The sequence below is a fragment of the Typopeltis vanoorti genome, chromosome 13 (assembly GCF_054136105.1).
Source record: "Typopeltis vanoorti isolate ZY-2024b chromosome 13, IOZ_Tvanoo_1.0, whole genome shotgun sequence".
Classification (NCBI taxonomy): Eukaryota; Metazoa; Arthropoda; class Arachnida; order Uropygi; family Thelyphonidae; genus Typopeltis; species Typopeltis vanoorti.
This window is the reverse complement of record NC_143561.1, coordinates 60,275,984-60,299,806: the sequence shown is the minus strand read 5'-3', so window position 1 is coordinate 60,299,806 and position 23,823 is coordinate 60,275,984. Positions and strand designations below refer to the sequence as shown.

Genomic DNA, 23,823 nt, shown 5'->3' with positions numbered 1-23,823 from the left:
GCGAGTTTTTACCCTTCAATATGGCTCCCAAACGTAAGGCAGACTCTTCCGATGGCAGTGTGTCAAAGAAAAGGAAAGCCATTACGTTAGAAGTGAAATTAGACATTATTAAAAGGGCAAAAAAGGGAGAAACGCCAACGAACATCGGCCGCGTGTTGAACTTAAGTTGTACCACAGTCGGGACTATTATCAAGGATAAAGTTTGCATCCTTAAACATGTGAAAGGATTGGTTCCCATGAAATCTACTGTGATTACAAAAAAACGTAGTAGGCTCATGATTGAGATGGAAAGGCTTCTTGTTCTTTGGCTGGAAGACTAGCATCAATGCCATATCCTAATTAGCCTCATCTTCATTCAAGAAAAGGCGAAAAGATTGTTTGAGGCATTGAAAAGTGAAAGGGAGGAAACGAGTGCAGGTGAAAAGTTTATTGCTAGTAAAGGTTGGTTTATGCGGTTTAAGTCTCGGGGGAAATTTACATAACCTTAAGGTACAAGGTGAAGCTGCTAGTGGTGATGATAAAGCATCATGCTAATGCTGCTGGTGACTTAAAACTGAAGCCCTTGTTGGTCTATCAGGCTGAAAATCTAAGGGCACTAAAGGGCATTTGGAAGGGTCAACTGCCTGTCATCTGGAGGTCCAATAAGAAGGCATGGGTGACACTTCAAATCTTCGAGGACTGGTTTACCAATCATTTTGTGCCAGAAGTTCAGAGGTACTGTACAGCCAAGGATCTGTCCTTTAAGGCATTGTCAGTGCTAGGCAATGCCCCTGATCACCCTGCCCACTTGGATGACTTTCACCCTAATGTTAAGGTGGTTTACCTTCCACCAAACACCACAGCCCTTTTGCAGCCTATGGACCAGGGTGTTATTGCTTCCTTTAAGGCCTACTACCTCTGCAGGACATTTGCTATTTTAGGGCAACTGAAAAAGACAGAAACTTAACCCTCAAAGACTTTGGAAATCGTATAGCATTTATAATGCCATACAAAACATTGAGCATGCTTGGGATGACGTGAAGCAGACAAATTTGAATGGTGTGTGTGTGGAAAAAACTGTGTCCCCAGTTTGTGAATGATTTCCGTGGCTATGAGGAGACAGTTGAGGCTGTTACAGAGACGGTTGTTGCCCTGGGGAAGCAGATGAATTTGGAAGTGGAGGCCAAAGATGTCACAGAGCTTCTGGCATCTCATGGGGAGGAGTTGTCAGCAGAAGACCTCATTCAGTTAGAGAAGCAGCTAATTGAGGAGGAGGAAACAGCTCAAACCCCTGAACCCAGGAGGTTCACCACCAAGGGCAGAAGGTTTTGCCCTCATTGAGGATGGGCTGGCCAAGTTTGAGGCTGAGGATCCCAACACTGCTAGGTACACAAAGGTCTTCCGAGCAGTTATGGATTGCCTGCAGTGTTATAGGGAGATATACGAGAAGAGGATGGTATCGTTCCAGGCTAGTCTGGAACGTTTTTTTCATGAAGGCAGAGAGGCCTGCAGTAGGTGCTGGTACCTCAACTGTCTCTTCAGTTCCTCTTCTAGCTTCTCCATCTTCTTCAGTTGCACCTGCAATATCTCCTGCACCTTCTGTAGCCTGTCCTGACTCTCCAGCCTCCTCCTTCCATTAAGTCAGTCTCTCCCTCCTTGCAACGCCCCTTCCAGTGTGCAAGCCAACCACAGGATAAAAGGTAAAGAATTGTTTTAATTTTTGTTTTTTGTTTTTTTTAAATCACCTGTACAGAATGTACAGTTTCATTTGTCATTTGGGGATTGTTCTCATTTTTCTTACAGTTTCTTTTTTTTATTTTTTTATTCCAGTTTCATTTTTGTCATTTTTCTGTACTATACAGTAATTATGTTCTCCCTTTCATTTTCCTATGGCCTAGTTCTGTTTCTTGATATATACGTATTACTTTAGAGTGTTTTAGGTTAGGTAAGTAACTTAGGCTATGGTAATTCCGACGCATCGAAAATCGCCTTATGTTGGTCCGTAGGAACGGATCTCCGACATAACTCGAGGACCCCCACCTGTGTTCCCCTTCTTGGTGACTTTTTAAACTAAATTTTTTTTTGTGGAATCCAGCTCCCCATGTCTTGATTTGTCTCCTACAAAATTTGGTGACATTCCAGTTGTTCAATTGAGCTACATAAGGCTCTGAGAGGAAGTTTAATTATGGCTACCCTGTATATATATATGTGTATATATAGATATATATGTATGAATCCTGCCCACAAAAAAAGGTTAACCTATTGCAGTACATAATCCTAAGAGTACTGTCAGTTTGTCTAATGATAATGTACTCTGCACCCAGTCTATAGTGAGACTAAACATGGCCCACAGTAGGATTTGAGCCCATGACAAGTGCGATTATTCATTATCCTGATCATCACTTTAGGTGATGGTCATTTCCTATTTTTGTATCTTTTGAAATATCATAGTCAAGAGTCACATAATCGATATTATTTTTTTTTGTTATGTATGTGCATAATGTTTATAAATTTACATCGAGCATTTATGTACAATTTTATGTTGAAATAGGTATTAGTAATGACTGATGATCAAATGCCATAGAGATGTCAAGAGCTACCACTTGAGATTCCCCAGATTTTTTCATGGCCTTTGTTGAGAGTTGGTGACATAATCAAGAATCCCCTATTGATTGACAGTAACATGATTCATACTGAAAATCATTGTTATTGGTTTTCCCTATTACTTTAGAAAAAAATTGAAGTGAGAGAAACTAGATGATAATTTAATGGTTTGATAAGGTTTGTTGTCCTTTTAGAATGGATATTGCATGGGCTAATTTCCAAGATGCTGCAGCCACTGGAATAGAAGAGAGTGAGAATTAATGTTGGCATAAAGCAGAAGTCAACTCTGGAGCAAACAAGCCTTCTGAATCATTGGTGAAATGCCAGCAGGATCAGAAGACTTCTTATGTGAACAAAATTCATCTGCTTTCTTTCTGGCAAAAAATTAATGGCAGTATTTAATGTTATGTGTTTGGAATGGCAGGACGTTTACTAATATCATCAGTGTGAGAATTGGAAAAAAAAGCAAGAAACCAGGAACTCTAGATAAACAATACAGTAGAACCATCTTAAGTGCCATCTTTAAGTCCTGACCTGTGAAGAGGCGGTGTACTCCATAAAAACTACACCCCACTCAAGCACAATAACTGTTGGAAACCTTGTCTGACTCTCTAGCAATGATGGACTCGTTGGATTGGGTTGATGGCCTTGCAGGTGGGGTTAACCCAATGACTACCAGTGTCAAGTTGTGAATGTGGTCTGCGTTAGGGTATATATCACTATTTAGAGCATGCTCTATAGGTGGAAGGTTAGCAAGTAGTTAGTTAGCTATATTTGATAGGGTGTAGATTCATGTGCTTAGTCAAATATCAGATTAAGGTAAGCATTCTGATGGCCAAATCCATGGCAGCCCTGACCTGGCATTAGCAAGGTGCTGGACTCCATTACTGCACATATAGCTGATTATTTTGATGGCAGAGGTCATATGGAGTGGAGGGCCCTTAAGTATATGCTTCATATATTGGGGACTTGAAAACCTTTAGATTCTTAATGTGGGCTCATGACTGAATGCCTCTAAGTCAGAATCCTGTCTAGCCACTGCAATACTGTTTGTGCCACACGTGTTGAAAGGCAGCGCTAGCTAGAGTTGCTTTTGTACTGTTACAGTATGATTACTCTGGCGATGAGGCTACTAGAAAGGCATTGAGACTATGTGACCACTACTTCCTATGCCACACCACTCAGATGTGACATATGGGCACCAAATCATTCGCAGATGACCTGGATACTGGTTTGGATTTCATGCTTAGGAGAGCAGCTACCATACTATGATCTAAGTGAACAGAAGTCGAAGCAGAATTGAGCTAGTTTTTAGCAAGAGACCTGAAAGCATCACTGCTGTTTGAGCATTATGCAAATTTCTTGCTTTTTAATCCTTTCAAAATCCGTTTTGGATGTACAGTAGTCCCTCCCCCCCTTATCCACAGAGGATACATTCCAAGACACTGTGGATAGTACCGAGCCCTGTATATGCAAAGTTTTTTTCCTATACTTACATACTTATGATAAAGTTTAATTTATAAATTAGGCACAGTAAGAGATTAACAACAATAACTAATAATAAAATAGAACAGTTATAACAACATACTGTAATAAAAGTGATGTGAATGGAATCTTAGCAACCTTGGCATATGTTTTTTTATTATTATTATTTATTTATTATTTTATGAAGTTGAGAACATTCACCTTTTTTCATTTAAAAGAAAGCACTTTATGGCTTCTCTTTAGCATATCCGAATTGCCAGCATTACTACTCTTGCACTTTGGAGCCATTATTAAGTAAAATAAAGGGTTACTTGAACACAAGCACTGCGATACTGAAACAGTCGATCTGATAACTGAGAACTACTCAGAACGGCATGCAATTTAAAACTTGTGAATTGTTGTACTAAAAGAAAGAGCCATATGGCTTCATTTCAGCGATGTAAAATTATATAGGCAAAGTGGATATTAGACCCGAGAGCTTACTAGAATACAATCCTTGGCATCCTCGAGTGGCTTTAGCTACTTAAGTCAAGTAGTGCAAGCTAGGCAACTCGAGGATGCCAAGGATTGTATTTTCATAAGCTCTCGGGTTAACTTACAAAACTTTCATAGTTTCTACAAATGTTTAGAGAAACTATGTAATTATAAACTGTTTATTTCTGGAATTTTCCATTTAATATTTTTGGACCGGGGTTGACTGCAGATAATTGAAACTGTGGATAGCGAACCCACAGTTGCGACATTTTTAACTTTAGTGTAAACAGAGAAGGAATATGGAGATTTGCTAAAAGCCAGCAGTAGTAGTAATAATAATATTATTATTTATTATTATTGCTGTTATTACAAGAGACCTCCAGGGAGTCAGGTATGCATCAAGAGAAGCTACATATTACTTCATACCACATCATCGTGCATTTCCTGGAATTCATTCGCACTGTATTCAGAACCTCAGATGGCAAGCCATTCCAATCATGCGCCACTCCTCTGTGAGAGGAAAAATCTAGCTCTCTCATCCCTTTTTTGACTGTATTCATTCTTAACTTTCATGGATGTTCTCTCATCCTTTCCCTATCATCCATATTCTTGATGCTTATTTTGTAGTCTTGCCAGACGTTTTTTTGAAGAATCAAGGATTAGAATTAAGTGGAATAGGAAATGAATGTTTTCATATAAATTGTTTGTGATGTATTCACTGAAAATAAGTCTAGCCAAGAAAATGAGACATAGACATGAAGATCATCTCACTAGACATTGTTAGAATGCCAGACAATATATGGATGAGAGCAGTGCTGTGCCGTAGGTAGGAGGCGCCCTTGTGCAAAACGTTTTTCAGCGCCCCCATAAAATAAGTTTCCATGAAAAATTTTACTTAGTTAAAAGTACAAAACAGTTTATACGCATACATAAAAATAAATTTTATTTAACATAATAGAACATTGTAATCACTGAAATTCATTAATAAGGAATTTTTAATAATAAAAATTTTCAAAAATGTTTATTCGTTAATATATAAATACAACAGAATATATATATATATATATAAACAAAAATTACTTTTATTTTAATATAAAAAGAAATATTACATAAAATAGATAATTTGGGGATATGCTTTTATCTATATAACAATTAGGATAAATGTAGATTTATTTTACACATTCATCCGTCTTGCTTTAGCCGCCACAAAAATTTTAATAATATCTTTAATGTCTAATGAATCCATAATATTATTTTCAATTGATATAATTGATAAATCCGTTAGATGTTCTCCAGACACTGTTGACCGCAAATAATTTTTTATTAGTTTCAGTTTCGAAAAACTTCTTTCCCCTGATGCTACGGATATTGGTAATGTTAAATAAATATGCATCAGAATCGCAGTATTCGGAAACGTGTTGGTTAATTTATTTTTGTATATATAATTTAAAACATCCTGAGGAGCCGACTCTTTTTTAATAAAACATTGCAAAGTTTTTAATTCCTCACATAAAGTCATACCATCAATATTGCGATTAAGCACAAATCTTTAAAATGTGTCATTAAATCTTCATCGCTCCAATCTTTTAATTTGCTAATGTCTCTTATAACTTTAAAGTCCTCACTATGTTGTTTTAAGAGTATGAATCTTTCCATGACGGAAGTTATTGTCGTGTCTAAAATCGCGAAGAAAAAATGCATTTTAAAATTTTGTTTAGGATCATGCGTTGTTTCATCTGATGCTTCGTAACCAAATATTTTGGTTTTTGTTCTTTTGCGAATGTCTGGAAAAATAGGATCAATATTAAGATCATTTGCTACTTCTTTTGCAGTTCTAATAATATTTTCAAAATGTTGGTCTGCTCGGCATGTATTTAATTCTTGTATAACATAATCAAGATTTTCTGTAATTTTTCCTATATCAAATGTCAGATTCTGCATTATTTTGCTTGCAACATTTACGAGACTTAAGATTTCATACCAAACATGAACAGAGCAAATAAATTTAAACGAATAAATCTTTGAAATTAAGTTGTCTGCCTGAACTCTAGAATCGATATCTTTAGTTTCATCTTCTAATATCAAAAAAGAGTCTGGTAAATTTCCTTGATATTATTTTTAAGTGGCTTTATTGCTTCTACTCTACTTTCCCACCTAGTAGCAGAAAGTGGTTTCAAATTTAAAACACGAATAAGATTTTTTAATATAGCAATGCTTCACAGATATTGAAAAATAATTATATAATTCCTGTTTACCCCAAAAAATTTAGTTTCACAGGATATCTTAGCTTCATCATTAACTACCAAATTTAATGAATGAGCAGCACAAGGAATAAAAAAAAGCCCTTGAATTTATTTCAAGGATTTTTTTCTGCAGTCCATTATGTTTGCCTCGCATATTTGAACCGTTATCAAGCTTGGCCACATAAATCCAAAATGTTAATATTCAATAATTTTAAATAATTTTTTATAAATTGAAATAGTCCTTGCCCAGTGGTATCTTCTACAGATTGAAAACCCAAAAAATGTTCATGAATTTCTGCTATATTTGTATCTTTATTTTGATTAACAAATCTAATAACAATAGATAATTGTTCTGTGTGGCTTATATCTGGAGTAGTGTCAAGAATTAATGAATAATATTACACTTCTTTAACCATTTCTAAAATTTTTTGCTTTATAGCTTCAGAAATTATACAAATGATTTCATTTTGTATTTTATTACCTAAATAATGAGCAATGTTCCTTTTTTGTGATGTTTGGATGCGATGCAAGTGTTCTGCCATTGTTGAATCAAATTTAGCGACAGTTTCTACTAACTTTAAAAAATTGCCGTTATCATTTTCAAAAAGTTTTTGTGAAGAACCTCTAAAAGCTATACACTGTCTTGATAAATATTGTATTATGTAGATTAACCGTTCTATAACAGATTGCCAATATTTTTTCTCAGTTTTGTATAATCTTTGTTGTGTGCAATCAATAATGCATTTCTTAATCAACGACATTTTAAGATCGTTGTATTTTGAACAGTTTTTAATGTGCGCGGAACTTATCTCGTGTATTTTTAGTATATGACTCAAATGTTGCCAATCGTTACAACCGTATTCATTAGTAAGTTGGAATTTTAACTACCAAATATTTTGCAATAATAACAGAAAACCGAATTTCGCGATTCTGAATAAACTAAATAACTTCGTAAAAGTTTTTCTCCATTTACTAAAGTTCGATAATAGTATGAATCGGAAAACTTGTGGCCAGATTCATCTATGGGAAATTCTTTATTAATTACTTGACGCGGGCAATACTCAACTAAACAATCTCTAACTTTGGTAGTTATATGATTCGGCCAAGTACCTGGATCATTAACATTAAAATTTGAAGTTTCATGTTTCACTGAATCGGAATCCAATATTTCTTCTGCTGCAACTTCTGTAGACAGTCCAGTCAGGCCAGTTTCATTTTCGCATGTAACATTTGTTTCTTCATAGTTATCTTGTGTCCTCTCTTTTTCTGCAGTAGAGCTAAACGGAGTACTTGCTACATTAGAACTTTCTGTTCTTCGTTTTTTATGTGGTCCTGAAGTTAAAAATTTATTCAGCGATCCAGCCAATTTATGTTCCAGTTGTACTCGTTGCAATTGTCTTTTCCTGTTTTGTGCACTAGATAACTTCTTTGGCTTTTTTTTCCGACATCTGGGGGTTAACACACTTGGTTAGACTTTAAATTAAGAAGAATGTTAAAAGTTGTCCGCCAAAATAAATAATTTCTGAAATTTTCCCTTAAACTTATCTTTTAACCCCTTAACCGACTATTATTTTTAAGGTGAATGGCCCAAGACTGACTATTTTTTTTTTTTATTACAGAATTTGATTTTTCAGAGGCTTTGAATAATAAATATGCTTACAGTTTAGGTATTTTTTGAAAATTAACATGTAGAGATTAGAGATATTAGCCACTGATGGATTTCTCAGTGATATTTATTTAATATTTTTTTACATTCTAGTAATTGTTTAATAATTCAGAAATTTCCGGAATATTAAAATTATTTATTATAGAAATTAGTAAAAGGACCCCAACCCCAATGTCTTCCAACCAAATAAGAACAAATATATAAATAAATCTCTTATTGAAAATTATTTATTTTCTAGACGTCTACCCAACATAAGATAAAAATCTTTTGTTTTCAAAATAAGATACTAAACTAAAATGAAACAATTTAGCTGATTTTCAAACTTAGCAAAAATATAATAGACATACTTAATTTACGTGAATAATAATCCAAATTCACAAAAATTTACTAAACAACAATAAATATATTTTATAAAACAAAAGGCAACTGCACAGTAACACTGTAATGCACAAAATGAAATGATGCAAAAATACACCCAAAAAGTATCAAGAAAGGGCCAATTGCAGTATGTGTAAACAAACATAGATCATCTAAAGAGTTTTATAGCTCATAAATAACCTATGTTTATTAATTTAATTTGATCCGTGTCAGCCTGATGCGCCACTAGTCTACCCTGCATATATACGGGATTTTTAGCTATGGTCCCTCAGCTGATTAATATGTTTATAATTTATAAACTATTATCTTTAAAATTTTACTTGTCTCAAAAATCCAAAAATAAGTACACAATTAAAATCAAAGTCAAAAATTGTCCAAAGTTACTTAAACACAGAATACACAATACACTCAATACGTTTCAATTTCCAAAATTGAAATGACGCTGAAAAAATTGTAAGAAGTGCATATTTGGATAGACGCTATTTCGTCTGTCCAAATTCTAAGTGGAATTTAAGAAAACGAACATCATAATATACACCTATGTTTCAGACTAAATATTTGGATAGATCAGTGTTTCTGAAACTATACTCAGTGAGTATAGTTGCTGTTGTGTCTTTAATTTTCATCCAAGTACCTTTTCAAAATACCCTTATCAAAATAATAATAATAATAGTAATAAATAAAAATATATTTTATTGTGTGGGGGTGCTTAAGGGTCAAAGCTGTATAACTGAGAGGAAACCTCCACATAGCCTTAAAAGGAATGCGGAGAACCGACCAGGGCTTCTGACCTAATGTCCAATCCGCACCTTCTCGTGGTGCTACCTGTTGGGTATTTACTTGGATACTGAACGAACGAGGATGGACTGGCAATTTGGGATTTAACCGACCAAATTGTATTCTTATTGGTCAAACCAAAATAAAAAATGATGGTACAACATGACAGAATTTCATGCCGGATGGGGTTCGCCCGGTTAAACAAGGCCCCCTGTTGTTTTCGCCAGGGAACCAGGGTGAACAGTGAAAAGTCAGCTACTGGAACAAATCTGAAAACACACCCCAACTCAACAGCACCAGAGTTAAAGATTGGTACTATCAACATAAGAAGCCTGAATGGCAAAGAAATGGAGCTAGCTGAGGAATTAGATAAGTACCAGATCGACATAATAGGGGTGACTGAAACAAAAAGACAAAAACTGATGAGATCTTTCTGAGCCATAAATATAAAATGTTATATTCAGACAATGACATTCAAGGAAAAGAAGGAGAAGCCATAGTATTCAACACAAAATACGAGGCTAATCTTCTTGAATGGCAGTCAGTCTCAAGTAGAGTAATGTGGGCAAATATGAAAATAGCGAACTGGACAATGAGACTTATTTGTGCCTATGATCTCACAGAAGGTTCTACTAAGGTAGAAGTGGAGGAATTTTTTGAGGCTTTAGAAAAAGCGACTGACACAATGAAAAAGGAAAAGTTGGTCCTTGTTGGGGATCTAAATAGCAGAGTAGGAAATGATTGTGAGACATACAAAAATATTTTGGGAAAATTTGGAGAAAAGAGCAAAGCTAATAATAATGGGAAATATCTGTTGGATTTCTGCTCAGTACATGGACTGGTTATTACTAACACCATGTTCCAACATAAAAATGTGCACAAATTCACATGGAGAGAAGAGGCAAGGAATAAGAAAATTCTCATCGACTATGTTATTGTTGATAGTGATGTTTTCTCTCTGGTGCAGGACACCAGAGTGTACAGAAGATTTGAAATTGGAAAGTGATCACTATTTAGTCTTGAGCAGGATAATATTGAATTTCACGTTGAAAAGAATAACATGTAAGAAGGTTTTAAAGCAAATAAAAGTTGAGCAGCTCTCAGATGTGAACCGTAGACTAAAGTACACAAAGATTATTGAAGAAAAAATGAAAGCGTTTGAGAACAGGAAAACAAACCTTGGAGATTTAGTGGCAAACTCTGAAGAAAACATTGATTGATTCTGCCAGAGAGGCATGTGGTGAGGTTGTCTGCAAGGATAAAAAAAAATCAGAACTCCCTGGTGGACACAGGAAGTTAAAGAGGCAGTGAAGGAAAAGAAGAAAGCATATCAAAAGTTCCTGGCAAATAAGTCAGCTTGTGCTCTTAGAGAATACAGAGACAAATGCAAGAATGCTAAACACTGTGTAAAACTAGCTAAACAAAAGTCATGGGAGGACTTTGGCAAGAATATAGAAAATAAATATGAAGAAGGTGGCAAAATATTCTGGAAGTTGTTGAAGAAGCTTAGGAATGGAGAAAAGAGTGCAGTGAAAGGAATTAGAGATGATAAAGGTGATATGTCAACGGGAGAAAAAGATATAGATAGAGAAAAAAAAAAAGAAAAAAAAAGATAAAAGATAGAGAAAAAGAGGGTCTGGGGTAGTCCCGAGGGGGTGGAAAGAGTGGAAAATAGTTCCACTGCATAAAGGTGGTTCCAAGACTGCTGTTGTGAATTACCGAACTATTAGCATATCAGGAATCATTGTCAAGGTCTTAGAGAAATTAGTCAAGAAAAGAATACAGGATTGGATAGATGAAAATGGGATATTGTATGGGGGACAACATGGTTCTGTGAATGGTAGATCATGCCTCAGTAACTTGCTCACGTTTTATAACACAGTGACGGCTGAACTGGATAGGGGTAATGGGTTTACAGTAATACTACTGGAGGACCTTGCCAAGGCTTTTGATAGAATACCACATAGAACCCTAATCAGTAAACTGGAGCAGATGGGGATAGATATAGGGTTGGTGAGATGGATAGGAGGGTGGTTGAAGGAGAGATACTAGAGAGTGGTTTATGCAGGAGTGGAGTCTAAAAGACGGCTTGTGACTAGTGGTGTACCGCAGGGCTCTGTTCTTGGACCACTGCTTTTCAATTTGTTCATCAATGATATAGGAATGGATTTGAGAGGAAGTGTTCACTTGTTTTCTGATGATGCAAATTTGGGTAGAGCAATTGTGAGTGCACAGGATGTCAGAATTTTACAGGACGATTTGGATAGTTTGGAGGACTGGGCTAGGAAAAATGGATGCCAATTTAATTTGGCAAAGTGTAAGGTTATGCACTTTGGGGTGAAAAGAATAGCAGCAGTATATCGCATCGGGGGAACCATACTCCAGGAGATTGATGAGGCCAGGGATTTGGGAGTGTTGGTGGATAGGGAATTGAAGTTTAGGGGGCATATTGCAAAAGTGACTAAAACAGCTCACCAAATCACTTGGCTTCTGAAAAATACTTTAACATGCAGAGACAAACAAGTTGTTGTTCCTCTGTATCAAACCTTGATAAGACCCCATCTGGACTACTGTGCCCAGTTATGGGCACCAGGGTTTCTTCGTGATGGGGAGGAAGTGGAGAGGATCCAGAGACGAGTGACCAAGATGATAGCAGGTCTGTGGAATGAACCTTATGAGAATAGGTTGAAGATTTGTGGGTTGCAGAAATTGGTCGATAGGCGAAGGAGGGGTGATATGATTGAGACATTCAAATTACTGAAGGGTTTCTATAAGATTGATCCAGAAGATATTTTTGAAAATATGACTGGTGGTAGGAGGACTAGGGGCCATGAATGGAAGCTGGGCAAGAGCGTGGTTGACAAGGGTGTTAGAGCTAGGTTTTTTACTTGGAGAGTGGTGAATAATGAGTGGAATAAGCTTCCAGAGTCTGTTGTGGGCTACGACCGTAAATGAGTTCAAGGCAAGGTATGGTAGATACTGTGTGAAAGTCGAATAGTTGTTCTCGACACGATGTTAGGGCCTCCCTCGATAAGTCTGTCGACTACTTGGAGTTGCCTGGAACAATAATAATATTTTTTAAGTATGGAGTAATTACTTCGAGAAATTGCTAAATGAAACAAGCAGTGATAGCACAGTGGTAAAAAACATTGACCAGGCATGCAGTCAGGAATACATATCCATATTTGAAGTAGAAAAAGCCATCAAAGGCTTGAAATGTGGAAAGGCAGCAGGAGTAGATGATATTCGACCAGAAATGCTGAAGTATGATGGTATAAGAGTCTTACAGTGGCTGCACTGCATAGTTCAGAAAGCCTGGACAGACGGACGAATTCCCGATGATTGGAGTAGAGCTCTCATAGTACCCATATATAAAAAGGGAAATAAAACTGAATGTGAGAATTACAGAGGTATTTCCCTACTGAGTGTTCCTGGCAAGATCTATGCAAGTATACTTGAGAATCGGTTGAGAAGAATTGTGGAAGAAAAGCTTGGTGAAGAACAAGCTGGATTCAGGCCAATTACAGGCTGTCAGGATCAGATCTTCACTTTACGACAAATAGTCGAGAAAGCATGGGAATATAACAAAGATCTGCATTTAAGTTTTGTGGATTTGGAAAAGGCATATGACAAGGTGCCAAGAGAGAAGCTGTTCAATATGCTACAGTTATATGGTGTCAATGGGGCATTATATCAAGCAATACTTAGTCTTTGAGTTGTAAGCCAGCAGTCAGAATTGAAGGAAGTACAGGAAGATGGCTTGATGCTAAATCTGGTGTCAGACAAGGATGTACATTATTCTCTCTGTTATTCATTATCTGTATGGATCACATTATGAAGGAAAGTGGTATTAAACCTGATATCAAAATTGGAGATGTTAATGTTAGCTCTTTGCTTTATGCGGATGATGTTATACTTCTAAATAAATCCACTACAAGTCTGCAAGATTCTCTGACTAAATTGAATAACTGTTGTAATAGATATGGTATGAAGGTCAGCAATAAAAAGACAAAGACAATGAAAATAGGCAGAATCATTGAAAATGTCAACTATGTTGTGAATGGAGAACCTGTGGAACAAGTAAAACATTTCAGCTACTTAGGCACGATTTTTAGTGAAGATGGTAAATTAAATATAGAAATAGACAACAGAATCAGCAAAGCTGGTATGGGGGGAAGTCAATTTGAATAAATTCATATGGAATAAGAGAGAAATTAGTCAGAAAGCTAAATTAGCTGTATACAAGACAGTGTTCAAACCAGTTTTAACTTATGGATCTGAGAGGCTGGGTCAGAAGTAAAACACTTGACCAAAGACTAGAGACCGCAGATATGAAAGTCCTGAGAAAGATTATAGGCATTATCAGATGGCATCAATGGCAATATCATATTAAAGACGAGGATATTAGGAAAGAACTTGACATTGTCAGCATCCAGGAATGCGTTAGCAGAGCTAATCATCAGGTGGTATGGTCACTTAAATAGAATGGGCGAAGAAAGATTAGCAAAACAAGTGTTCTCTGCTAGGTTGGCAGCAAAACGACCTGGAGGAAGACCAAGATATAGGTGGATTAATACGGTACAAAGTGCCTTAGACGATAGAAATATAAGATCTGATAATGTTGGAGTCTTGACAAGTAACAGATCGATTTGGAGGGAAATTGTAAATAGGAAGTTAGTAGTGATGATGTAATTTTTTTCATGTAGTACTATCATGTCCTGTACATCCCTTGAGGGTACATGGCAGGAATTTGATGATGATTATGACAATGATATTTCATTGTAAATGTCTGTTTTATTTGAATTTAGGTGTATGTTTAAACAAAAAAAATCTGATTTATTTTTAATAGAACCAAATTTATAAAGATACTATACATTTTTACTTAATATAAATAATTTATCATTAATTTATTTTTTTTTAATAGAACCAAATTTATAAAGATACTATACATTTTTACTTAATATAAATAATTTATCATCAATGAGACAAGTGAAATTGCGTATTTCTACATCTGCTATATTGCTCTCTTTTGTGCGTTTTATAAATCCAGTCTTGAACGAATGATCCATACTTTAGAATTTAAAGTTAAAAAAATAATGTAGTTACTCGACTATAACTCGCACTTTTTTCCCAAAATTAAAATTAAAAAATCGTGGTGCGAGATATATGCGTGGATTTTGGAAAACTAAGTTTTCAGAAAAAAAAACTGAAAATGGGTATGACTTACCAAGAAGCTTCTATTCTCTATCACTTCTTCTGTCCTCGAGAGCGGTTTCCTCGTGTGCAATCAAAGTTATCTGCCCAAATCATCTTCTTTCCCATTATATCAAGCAAAAGCAAAAATTACCAGTAATTTAAGACTTTAGATACGTAATGAACAATCCTTGACAAATTACTAACGAGAAGTGAAAGATGTGCATGATTGTAGGCCAGTAGAAAAAAGCAACTATTAAGATGTGCATATGATTGGTGCGGTATTAACAAAAGATGGCACGACCCAAACAAAACAAGCTGACAATTGAATTGAAATGCTAATTCTCTTAAACCTATTTCCATAATATCTGAAATGCATTCACTATATATTTCTTAGTTTTAACACGTTCATGATGGGGTATTGTCAAACAAAACCATATGTTGCACCTGCAACATGTGGTTTGCTCCAGTCTATACAGCAGTTTCTGTTGGAGGGGAGACGTGATTATTAGTTAGTGTTTATATATTCCCAGTTGTCTCTAATTGCACTATTTGTTGAGAAATATATTACACCTTATTCAGTGACATGATAAAACTAATTTCTGCAGTATAGTTGCTGTTGTGGAGGGCGTATTGTTTACTGCAGGGAGCGAGTTATCCCTCCAATGTGAATGTCGGGGACGATAGTGATTCGCAATTTGAGTAGGAGAATTCATGTATAATATAATTTAATATATGTATATATAGAATATAAAAGTTTATGAAATTCACATCGTATGATACTTTATGGGTTGTTTCCTTAAGTATCTACTAAGTGGGTTCTGAAATATTTAGTTTTAGTATGTATGACTGTAATTTTTTTTATTAATAAAATATAATAAGCACATATTTAACTGTCAATGGGAACTGGCGCCTTTTTTATTTGCTAAACTAAATGCTGTACTTTTGTAAAATATGTTGCCGTAATATAATTGAACGAGCGCCCTTATTAAGCAGCGTCGTGAGGCAGGCTGCCTCTATCCTACACCCTGTTGACGGTACTGGGCAAAGCACAGCATAAGAATGAATTCACGGTCTTTCTTAAACTAACAATTTCTACTAAAAATAAACAATCGAGAATATTTATACAATTTTCGCTGAGTCGATGCTTACTCTGTGAAATAAAATCTCTGGTGATATTGATAACGTTTCACTTCAAACAAATTATAAAAAACTGGTGATGTATTAAGTTAAAAATGTTGTTAGATTATTAAGAATTCATAATAATTTGACTGATTTAATATTTCATTTTTATTGCATTAACTATAATTTGTAATTGCGATATTTATATAGTATGATATAATTCAAGAATAAGAAAATTTATATATATATATTTTTTTATTATTTCCCATGGTGAAATCGCCACTATCTTCAAGCGCCCTTGTGCTGCACACAGTCTGCACAACCGCACGACTCGGCCCTGGATGAGAGTAGTTATCAATTGCAGTAGCAATTTGACAGTTATATATCAGTTTGATAGCTCAAATTGTGTTCACTTAAGAATTCTAGATAAACATTTATTTAAACAAAATATTCTTTCATTTTTTCATCTGTTTTTAATTTATGGTGAAAAATGTTGAAAGTTTAATTTTCACTAGGTTAGACTATGATAAATTTAGTTTAATCCTTTATCCCAGGCGCATATTTCAGGCGCCTGGGATAAAGGCGCTTCGTTTGCGCCTGAAGATATTTCAGGCGCAAACGAAGTTTGCGCCTGAAAATATCTTCAGGACTGAATATAGTGTTGTACTATCTTACCTGGGTAAGTAGTGCAACTCGTAGCAAAAGTGTAGCAAGCTACCAACACTCCTATCCCAGTATCTCCCATAATGCAAAACACATCTCCTTGCGGATATGTATAATGTTATGCATTAAGGGATTGGCCACCACCCAGACTAGTTTCGACCTTTATTGAGGGCTCTTCAGTGGGCGCCAGGCCCAGAGTTGGAGATACCAGGCAGAAGCAGTAGCAAGGTCATCTTTACCTCTTTACCTATAGGAGTTGCCAAAAGGTTTTCCACCTTTTTTTTATTAAATTACTCTGGATTTAGAGAAAGATGTTGAAAGTTTATTTTTCACTAGGTTAGACTATGATAAATTTAGTTTAATCCTTTATCCCAGTGAGAGCAAACTTCATTTGCTCTCACTGGGATAAAGATGTTGGGAAAAAATGTTGTACTACTTGCCAGGTAAGATAGTACAACACTATATTCAGTCCTGAAGATATTTTCAGGCGCAAACTTCGTTTGCTCTCACTGGGATAAAGGATTAAACTAAATTTATCATATTTTAATTTATGGTATCTATAATATCATCTTTATTTAAGAAAATTAACACCCATATTCCAGTTTGTGAAAAATTGTTATATGAGTCAGAAAGAATGTCATTTTTGAAATCCATATAGCAATCTTAGGCATACGGATTTATTCAAATGAAAACTCCATTTGACAATGTACAATTTGACAGTTTGTAGACATGCATAAATGGAAATCTTTTTTCTTTACTAGAAATTAAAGAAAAAAAAAAAAACATTTAGATATTTCAATGGTGATGTATTCCAGTATATAGTCTTCATGTATCTGTCTTTAACTTCAATAATGCCCTAAAACTGAGTAAAAATCCAATGACATTATAAAAAAAGGGGTATCCCTAAACAAAAATAGGCAAAAATAGCCATAAAAATTAATATTTATTTAGAGGAATAACATGGAATTTTTTTCAGAAATAATACCTATCAATGACACTTTTTTTTTAAAATTGTTTTTTAATTGTGTAATTTTTTTAAAAAAATTTAATATAGGTGGTGTTACACTTCTTCGTGCAGCTGCAAAAAATCATGAACGTGTTACAGTTATATGTGATCCTTCAGATTATGAGAGGTAAAATATTGAGATATAAGTTGACTAATATGAAGTTTATAAAACATGACATAAAAAAAGTTTAATTACATATGTTTTTGGCATACATTGTCTACAGTTTCAATAGAATTGGAATCACTCAGATGAATAGTTTCATGATACTGATTGCTGAAGTTAAATTGAAATTAAGTGCTAATAAGGAACAAAGGGATTACTGCATACATTTGATTTAAATCACATAAATTAAACATTTAAAGTAGGAGTTTGAAAAAAATTAAAATTTTTTTTGAATTTTTGACAGACCACTTGGATAAGACAGGAAGACTATTTAAAGAAACAAAGCATATCATAATAAAAGAAGCAAAATATCTGATTAAATTAATGAGAAAGAAAGATGTTAAATAGCTGTCATAAGAGACTATTCAAATAGTAGAAGAAATATGAAACTTCTGATCAAAGAATGGTAGATAGCTGAGATTTTCAGATATAGGCTAGGAAAGATAAATATCTGAAAAAAAGTTGCAAGGAAATTGAAGAAAGCAACATCATATGAAGAACAAGATATATATTTTAGAAAGATAAATGAAGTTACATTAAAGTTTATCCCTAATTTAATTTGAGAAAAAGGTTGATGGAAAAATAAGTGGAAAAAAAAAAGATGTAAAGAGTATGCAGAGGAATTTTGTATAAGAAAGATATTGACATTGAAGGAGAATTTGAAAGGAGAGAATTCATTAAGGGATCTATGGTAATATGGAGTGACATGGTCATCTCTTCTCTGAGTATAGTCAGTATCCAGTTGTATAAATTGAAAATTTTTAATTTCCAACCACATTGGAATTAAGGGAAATGAGACTGCAGATCTAACTGCTATGTTGGCTCATACTTTTTTTTCATGTACACTTTGTCAGTTGCATATACAGACCACAGACAGTTAATAAAAGCAAAGCTAATTATTCAATGGCAGGAAGTACTGGCTAATAAATTGCATGAGATTGAGCCTGAAATTAAGTATTGTCAGTCTAGTCAACTCTAGAAATAGAAGAGAGGAAATTGTTCTTGCTAGGCTCCATGTAGGTCACAGTTTTCTTACACTTTCTTATCTATTGAGGGGCTGATGACCACCAATGTGTGAATAGTGAGGCACTTGTCTTGCCATTTGCCATGTTCTGGTCAAATGATAGCACTTTGTTTGAGAATGGATTGAAATTTTTATTGATCTTACTGAGCTATGTATAAGCCTTGTCAGACTTGGACATTTATCAGTTAGGACTCATTTGATCATGAAGTTGTTAACATCTTAAAAAGAATTAATTTATACAAATACATTTGATCATAAATGTAAATTATATGTAGATACACTGTTGATCAGTTGTTTTTTTTTAATTTGTTTACTTTTACATAACATGTTATTTAATTATTTAGCTATTTATTTTATATTACCTTGTGTGCAGCTGTAACCATTGTAATGGTACATTACTACCTTTGCTGTCTTTGCATCCATAAACCAACCAATCAACATCTAAACTAATGTTGTTGGCAACTGTAGGAGGCAGACTTAGATCAAAAGTTCAATATTCACAATAATTCTAATTTAGGCGCTTCTTTTAGTGCAAATGAAAAAGGTATAACCTTGATTGAGTATTTTGCTGGTTTCTTCATTTAACAATATTGATGACTTAGCAATTTTACATGACCAGCAGGCTATATGTTACTTGGGGCTCTGGGAATTTTTCATGTTATGCATTTGACTTTTTCAAAAATAATGTTTTTTAAAAAGTCGAATTTCAGGTAACCATTGCTTGTTAATGTTTGAGGAGAAGATCTAATTCATCTATTAAAACTCTGTTAACAACAACAGAGAAGACAATTCTGGTTTAGCTTTCCATTTTTCCAACACAAACCACAATATCAAAAAACAAATGGATTTTAGCATTGGCCTAAATGTATACTGCAAACCAACTCACACAGGCCCTTACCTGCATTTTGCCTCTTTGCACCATATTTCACAAAAAATTTAAGCATTATACATATGCTAAAAAAACAGAACAGTATGTATCATAAGAGATGACAGAGTTTTAACAAATGAATTAGATCTTATCTTCAAAACATTAACAAACAATGGTTAACCGAAAAAAATTAATAAAAAGGATTCTTTTCTCCACCCCCCCCCTCCCAACAGCAAACCCAAGAAACTCATTACAGTACTTCTGTTTCCATTCCTTTTGCTGGCACAGTTTCACAAAGAATTGCCAACCTGCTAAGGCCTCACGACATCCGAGTTGCTTTCAAACCAATAAAGACTGGTCGCAATATGTTACAGTCACCAAAAGACAAGATTGATTTTCTACAAACACCCTGGAATTTATAACATCCCATGTTCTTGCTGATTGAATTACATACGACAAACTTCTAGAAATTTAGAAATAAGGAACATATTGGAGTCGTTAACAACAAGAGAAGACAATTCTGGTTTAGCTTTCCATTTTTCAACACAAACAACAATATTGAATGGGATAAAAGTACTATGCCGTACATAGAAGAGGACTACACCTCCCGCTCAATAAAAGAAGCTGCAGTAGTGATCTGTTCAAGAGGTAGCCTAAACAGAAACCAAGGGTGACATCTGGAAATCACTCATGAGATCGCTCAGCACATCAGAGTTCAACTTCGCAGCCAATTATAGGACACGCCTGCTAAACAATGACTGACCAACTGCTAACATACACGCTCCATGCGTTTGTGTAATGGTTCATATGAATTTGATATTTTTCATCCATTCATATTAGTTGTAATTTAAGCTGTTTTTTGTATAGAGTTATCTTGCCCAGATGAAGACCAGTCAGATGGCGAAACTAGTAGGCTAACATGTATCAAAAATCTCTGACCTATTAAATCCAGTTTATATCATCTTATAATGTTTCTGTTTTGGAGGTGATATGATAGATCACATTTCTGAACTTTTTACAGTTTTCCTCAGGTAGAACATTGATACCATTTGTTTTATAAAGTTTTCTGTGTTATGTGCCAGTTTGTTCATGTGCTAGTGATAAACTTGCATTGAACTTTAGTTTTTGAAAACCTGAACTTTTGAAAAGACTACACACACACACACACACACACACACACACACACACACACACACACACACACACACACACACACACACAGTATCTAGCTCAGCAATATGTTATCCTTAAGATACTGACATAGAGAGCTGGGATTATTTGATTTAAAAACTCATTATATGCCTTTCATTTGTATATCTGGAGTCTGATAAAATAGTCAAAGTGCTAAATAAATGTAATTTATTTACATTTATTTATTTATTTTAAACCAGGCATCAAATTCAGTGTCTGTTCATTCTAAGAACAAATTTCATCCTTTGACAGAAGTATCTTATAACTTGTCTGTTAAGGATAGACTGGAAGAAACTGTATGTCCATAATCAGATGTATGCCCTTCTTGATGAACAATAGCCAGCCATTTCTGAAGGCTCATCATGGGAAATCTCCACTAATGATTATTCAAACATTGTGCCTTACATATGGTGGTGATCATGTGGTGATGCACCAAACCTAGAAGGGAGACAAATAATAGGGGAGTCAGAGGTATTGGGTGTTGATTGAGCTAGATGTGTGGGATTGGATGGTATATTGCCATGCATTCTTAAGAATGTGCTGTGCCTTTATTCTAACTGTTTAATTAGTCTTTCAGTAGGAAAGGTCTTCAGGCAGCAGAAAGAAGGCAAAATAGTACTAACAAACATGAACAGAAGTTGCAAATTATAGACTACTCTATATATGTATTTGTAGTCAAAGTACTGGAGTGGTTTGTTAGGAATAGAATGCAGTAGTGGGTTGATGAACATAGGATTCCCTGTGATGGTAAAAACAGATTTGTGAAGAATAGGTCTTGTTAAGCTATCTCCTTACATTTTATAAGGTGATAAATATAGTGGATAAGGGAAATTCTTTGCAAAGGCATTATTACTACATAATATGTTGATGTGTGTTATATGGTAGTACGCATGTTGGTGTATTCATGACATGGGAAGGAATAATAGAATAGCTAGATGTATTAGAGATTTGCTCTGAACAATACTAGCAAGTTGTTTGTGATGGGATAATGTCTCAAAAAAAGAAGGTAACCAGTAGTGTCCAGCAGGATTCTGTTTTTTTACCCTTGCTATTTAACTTATTTGTTAGTAATATTTAATGTGACTGGGGATCTTCTGTCAACTCAAGGGGAATATAAATTTCAGAGTTGGTAGATAGGCAGAAAAGAGGTAGTGTAATCGAAACATTTATGTTATTGAAGGGATTATAAAAAGTATTCATGAAAGTTTGAAGGGGGGTGGGGGACTATGAGGAGATTTTTACACAAGGAGTGCTGAATATATTTCATACATTCAGCACTCCTTGTGTAAATTCACAACCAGAATGTGTTGTGAATGCTGAGAGTATAAATGCGTTTCAGGTTCAGTATGATAGATATATTGTAGTTAACTGTGGAATGAGTTAGCTGATCATCCAATGACAAGTCCATACACTCCATGGAGATTCTGTAGTAATAATATCCATCCATAAATTCATTCATTGACAAAGCACTTAGACTGCTGTGCTCATTCATCACTCTCCAAGCAAAAAAACATCTACTCATGTCCTTGTTACACTCTTACACAACTTCTAGGGGAACCCCTTATTCTCTTACCTTATTCTGTATTGAAAAATTTCTTCTGCATCTATCTCATATTAAAGCCCCATTAGTAGCATATATATTTCTATCAATCAAATTTTATCCAGAAGCCTTTGGTCTGTCTTGTAAAAAGCATTCTACAGATCCCTATCTTGATCCTTTAGATTTCTCACTGCTAAGAAACCCAGCTGTGGTCTAAATATGGTCATATCATTCTTATAAAGAGGATTAATAACTCCCTCACTTCTACTTGCTACTGCATTATTCCACATCCACGTGATCCTTTGAACTATTTTTCCCACTTTTACGATATGTCCAGCGAACATCAACTTCCTGTCCAACTTCATCCCTAAATTGCTGTTCATCTTCTTGCAGTAGTACAGTTCTGTCAATATAATATTTAGCTTGTAATCTTTTCATCCCAAAGTGCATAACATTACATTGTGTGGCATTGAACTGGTAACGTAACTGTTATTCTTTGTCCACACTATCAACCTGCATTGATGATCTCTTGCACTCTATACCAATTAATACCAATCCTATTTCACCTTTTCAGCTTTCCTACTTGACAGGTACTTTACTAGCAGCCAACTTTTTCACGATTTGGAGACCATTATTAGTTAGTAATCACCAATATGAATTCTGTCACCATTAGTCCAACTGTTGTTGTCAATCTTTAGACACAAGTACCAGGTACAAGTACTAGAGTACCAGGACTCTGCACCTTTACCACATTCTCTTTTTCCTGTACGTAAACGACTTTTTTCTCACTAACTTCAAATCATATCCGTACCTGCTGATGATAGTACATACCATTCTTCCTCTTCATTTGACATAGCTTATAGAGCAAAATCATTTGAATCTTCAAAATCTTCCATAACCAATGTCTTAAACTCTGACTTTATTGTCATTTGCCAATAGGGAAAGGATAACCTTTAACTTCAATAATACCAAAACACAGACCTATCTTATTTCATGTAAGAAAGATCCACTTCACTTTTCTGTACTTCCAGTCACTCTTTCATAGATCTCTTCAGTAGGTATTTCCATGCACAGCGTTCTGCTGAACTGGTTACCATTGTTCCTCCACTTTTTTCCAAGACTGTAAGCACCTTCTAGTCAATTCTCATATACTGTCCTGCTTGAAATCCACCAAACCAACATCTCTTTCTCCTCTTTCATTATCTACCTCTATCCTTTGAAACCACTTCTCTCATTCTGTTTCCCCAAGACTAGTGTTTAGTTGTTAAAGAAACACATCAATAGATTCCTCCTTTCATCTTAACCTCATGACCACTTATAGCACTAATGTGTGTGTGTGTGATGGGTTTTCCATCCTTTCATATATGGATTGGATATTATTAATTACAAGAAACCTTAGGAGAGTTAGAAACTCTTCAACGGAGACCACATACCTTCACCTGTCACA

General features: G+C 35.0%; 1 protein-coding gene across 1 annotated transcript in view; it reads left to right on the top strand.

The window, feature by feature from the left end:
• Positions 1 to 23,823, top strand: part of LOC150100206 (bifunctional purine biosynthesis protein ATIC) — a 307,282-nt gene that overhangs the window by 96,301 nt on the left and 187,158 nt on the right. The window contains exon 6 of the mRNA XM_090403041.1: positions 17,639 to 17,717. Coding sequence (XP_090259167.1) covers positions 17,639 to 17,717 — 79 coding nt within the window. The remainder of the gene's footprint in view (positions 1 to 17,638; positions 17,718 to 23,823) is intronic.